Raw genomic sequence first — 4,339 nt, 5'->3', positions numbered from 1 at the left:
TTTTTTTTCTCTCTTTCATTATTTATTCAATAAATGCAAGCTGGCCATATCATTTGTTGGTTGGATTTTGCTGGGCACTGTGAAGAATTAAGATATGTGAAGTTAGTGCTCTCAAAACCTTACAGAGAAAGAAACAAAATGTTAAATAGGAATAGAGTTGTCACAACACCGCGAAACAAGTAGTACAAGCAGCAAGGCCTACAAGTTCAGATGCCAGTCTTTACCTCTGATATTTTCTATCTGAGCTCCCTGGACTGCCATCCTTTGTGATTTATTTTTAATCATTCTTTTCATCTCGTTCTAACACAGAGATTCAGGAACACATCACTCATTCTATCCTCTATCTTTCTTATTGCCTCAACTCTACTTCTGAGCCCTTGAAATAAACTTTGGAAGCTATATTCTTACTACTTTGTGAAAGTCAGTATTATCTACCCAATTCTTCTGAAATATAGGAGATGAGGTTATATGAATTAGGAAAGGGGTGTTTTCTTCCAGATCTATATACCAACTTTACCTGCGTGTATGAAATCTTATAAAAAGCAAGTTTTTTACCATATTCAGCAACAAATTGTTACCACATTGATGAAGCTTCATTAATAACTCTACTCCTTTTCAATAGTTATTTAGGATAGTCCCTGGTATATTATCTAACCCATTGTGAATGTGTGCACTCTCTTCCCTTGACTCCATAAACCAAAGCTATTCCACAGCCTTCCTTCCCTTCCTGGCAATGGGCTTCACGCATAAAAGCATCTGGTCAGGCTACTGAATCAATTTGATAAACATCACTTTTATCACCATTTTTTTTTTTAATTTTACCCTCAGTTGAGTCATTCTGTACACAGCTCATTACCTTTTGAGCAGTCTTCTGCTGTAGTTTTGATCCTCAGGAAATCAACCCCTCTCATGTTCACATCTTCCTTTCCACTTCTATGGCTGTAATTACCTCATTGTGTCTTAATCGCTTTTATGCTTCTGTATCTCTACCACTACAGTATAAGCACCTTGAGGACAAGCACTGTGACTTGATCACTGTAGTGCACTCAGAGGACAGCGGGTCCTGACTTGATCACTGTGATGTGCTCATAGGACAGTGTGATCCTGGCTTGATTGCTGTGGGGCACTCAAAGTGTAGTAGGGTTCCTGGAGTATGAAAGGCACTCAGTAAAGGCTTGTTTTATTTTCATTCATTTATTTTTAATCGGCAGATAATTATTGTGTATATTTATGGGGTACAATGTAATGTGTTGATCCCTGTATACATTGTAGGAAAAGTCAGTCAAGCTAATTAACATATCCATCACCTCACCAACTTATTTTTTTGTGGTGAACATGCTGTTTGTTGAGTGAGTGCTAAGAATTGAAAGGCAATGCGTGCTGTGGAGATGCAGAGGACAGGCACCGAACCCAGGCAGTTGTAGAAAGTTGGGGAAGATTTCAGAGGAAGATAGACAAACTGAGATTTGACACCTCACCTTGCTGAGGGTGACAGCAAGTTAGCTTGGCATAGGGAGAGGACGATCCTGTCAGAAAAGAGCATGGACAAAGTCCTAGATTTGAGAAAGAGCAGAGGCCATAGGCACAGGCAAAAAAACCCATGCAACTATACCTTTTGTTAACTATGCCTGAGAATCAAGGCAGAAGTCAGTGTGGTAGACATACATGTGCATCTATATATGTGCACATGAGAGGAAACTTTGGTTTTTAAAAGTTAAATTAGATGTAATAAAAAAATCCATCAACCTCTAAAACTCTTGATATTTAGCCCAAAGCCCTCTACATGACTAAACATATCCATTAACTTTCTCATTATTTAATTTTAATTTTTTCTATCATATTTTAATTCTGTGTTTTAACTGTTGGCATTTTAATAGTATATTTCATATAGTTTCCACTGCAGACAATAGTATGGTTAAGGAAAGATATTTGAATCTAACCACCTTGCATGAAGTTGTTATGTACAGGAACTGTTTGTTGCAAGTTCCAAACACTCAACTTAGAAATGAACATTTAGAAGACTACCTGTTTATAAATTGAGGTTTTGAGTGCATAAGGGACAACTGGCAACAGGATGAGATGGAAGCCATACTGGTCTGGGAGTCCAAACGTCTGCATCCTTCATTCACCAAGTCCATGAGACTCTTGGTTTCATCATCTGTTGAATGGGATCCACAATATCTGTTCTTCAGTCTTAAGTATTCTTAAAATTGAAAGAGAAACTGAATGTGAAACAAATCACCTAACAGATGGTAGATGGTTGTATTTAGTTATAGCACAAGGTCATTTGCTACAGTAGTTACTTTTATGTTAGACAATAACAATTTTATACCCCCTCCAACAACTACAACAATAATATATATGGAAAAATATGCGCAGCAATTTAGGTTAGTAAAAGTAAAGCTGTACTTTTTAAAACAAATGGTTTTCAATAGGTTTTCTATATGTTTGTGCCACAAGTACAGCAAGTATGTTTACAGAGAAATGGCTTCTTGCCTCAATAGCGTGAGGATAATATGTGTTGTAACCATTTTGTCTCATAGAATGATTGAAGATAGTGGGAAAAGAGGAAATACCATGGCAGAAAGAAGACAGCTGTTTGCAGAAATGAGTAAGTATGGATCTTTTAAGGAACACCCTATAGTTTCCATTGAATACTCATGGAAAGGCTAGAAATAACCACTTGTCTTTATAATATTTGTACTTTTCCTTGGATCCTAAGTTCCTTTCATGAAGTGTACATTTTGGCCTTTTTTACTTCTTACTTGGCAAGAGTTCAGTTAGTCAGTAATTCATCCTAATTTGTTATTAGACTGTATATTTTATATGGAAGAAAATGTTTATAGACCTATATATTTACATTCACACACATATGTACATACACAGACACTTGATAAACACTGTTTAGTATTGACATTAATACAATCCACTAAACTTTAAAGTCTGTGTTCATCCCCCTGCACTGTCACAGCAGCTGGCATATTGTAGGCACTAGATAAAATTTGTGAAATGAATTATTGACTTTCTTCCCTGCGAAGTGATATCATATGTTTATGTGGAAAGGAGAAGTTAGGCACAATTACTGGACCAAACTATAAACTGTCATTCAGACTTCATGTTCTACATGAGGAGAATCTATTCTGCAAACTGGTTTTTTAAAAAATACTAAGGAAAATAAAAGATAAAGGGATCTTAGAGGTGACCTGCTGCACAAGGGAACCCAAACTAAGTTACTGACTCCAGTGAAGAATCTAGTCAATAAAGGCTATTGGTTTATGTAAGTGCACAGTTGCTGTATAAGTAATTGGTTGGTAGCATCTCCCTCGTAGATCATTTTCTTTTCATAAAGAAAAGAACTTGACATTAGGGGAAAACCACACATCTCAAGTTGAATGTTGTAAAGGAAAAGCATGGTTCTCTTCATGTCTTTTTATCTCTTCTTCCTGCATACGGAATGAGGATGAGCAGGAGTGAGTGGTAAGCCTTTTTCCCTAAGAAGGCAGTAGACAAAATTAGGTTCCTACTAAAGATTGAAAGGGATTGGCAAGAATGAGGGTCAGAACAGAAAAAGTTAAGTCCCAGATAATAAGATTCATATTTTCCTTTATCATTCCCCAATAATCTGGTGGTACCAAGATAGCATTAGAACTAACAAAGAGGAAAGAAAATTAAAATTGATGTGGGGAATCTCAATCGTGTTCCTTGCTTTTTCCACTTTTAGAAATGTGCTTAGAGTGTTTGGGAGAGTTTCAGCCAGGCCTTCCAATTTCTTAGACCCCATGTGTGGTACTGTGTCTTCACCTGGAATTGTGGCCTTTGTGCAGTTACAAATCCAACAGAGCAAGGAGCCTAGTGAGTACCTGTCCATCTAAACAAAATCCAAAGCAGCACAGGTATCCTCCAACAGCACATTCTTGTATTAAAAAGGCAAGAGTACATCATGGGACAATATCTTCTCAGACACAGTAGAAAAAAATATTTACCCTAAAAAGGCTATAAAATCTCGGGGGAAATCTTTGAACTTACCATTATAACACTAAAGACTGTATCAGGCCAGGCGCGGTGGCTCAAGCCTGTAATCCCAGCACTTTGGGAGGCCGAGATGGGCGGATCACGAGGTCAGGAGATCGAGACCATCCTGGCTAACACGGTGAAACCCCGTCTCTACTAAAAAATACAAAAAAAACTAGCCGGGCGAGATGGCGGGCGCCTGTAGTCCCAGCTACTCGGGAGGCTGAGGCAGGAGAATGGCGTAAACCCGGGAGGCGGAGCTTGCAGTGAGCTGAGATCCGGCCTCTGCACTCCAGCCTGGGCGACAGAGCGAGACTCCGTCTCAAAA

The 4,339-nt window shown here is 38.3% G+C and overlaps 1 protein-coding gene across 29 annotated transcripts in view; it reads left to right on the top strand.

Annotated features, from left to right (window-relative positions):
• The window catches only part of DTNA (dystrobrevin alpha), a 419,414-nt gene that overhangs the window by 278,346 nt on the left and 136,729 nt on the right, over positions 1 to 4,339 (top strand). For all 29 annotated transcript variants that reach the window (XR_001886016.1, XR_001886017.1, XR_001886018.1 and 26 more), the window contains exon 3: positions 2,544 to 2,611. Coding sequence is in view for 25 of the 29 variants with exons in the window: in XM_017874046.1 (XP_017729535.1) it covers positions 2,545 to 2,611 (67 nt within the window). In the remaining 4 variants the exon portion in view is untranslated. The remainder of the gene's footprint in view (positions 1 to 2,543; positions 2,612 to 4,339) is intronic.

The sequence above is a fragment of the Rhinopithecus bieti genome, unplaced genomic scaffold (assembly GCF_001698545.2).
Source record: "Rhinopithecus bieti isolate Rb0 unplaced genomic scaffold, ASM169854v2 scaffold_5260, whole genome shotgun sequence".
In the NCBI taxonomy this organism is placed as follows: Eukaryota; Metazoa; Chordata; class Mammalia; order Primates; family Cercopithecidae; genus Rhinopithecus; species Rhinopithecus bieti.
The sequence above is the reverse complement of the archived record's forward strand: the minus strand, read 5'-3'. Positions and strand labels throughout refer to the sequence as shown.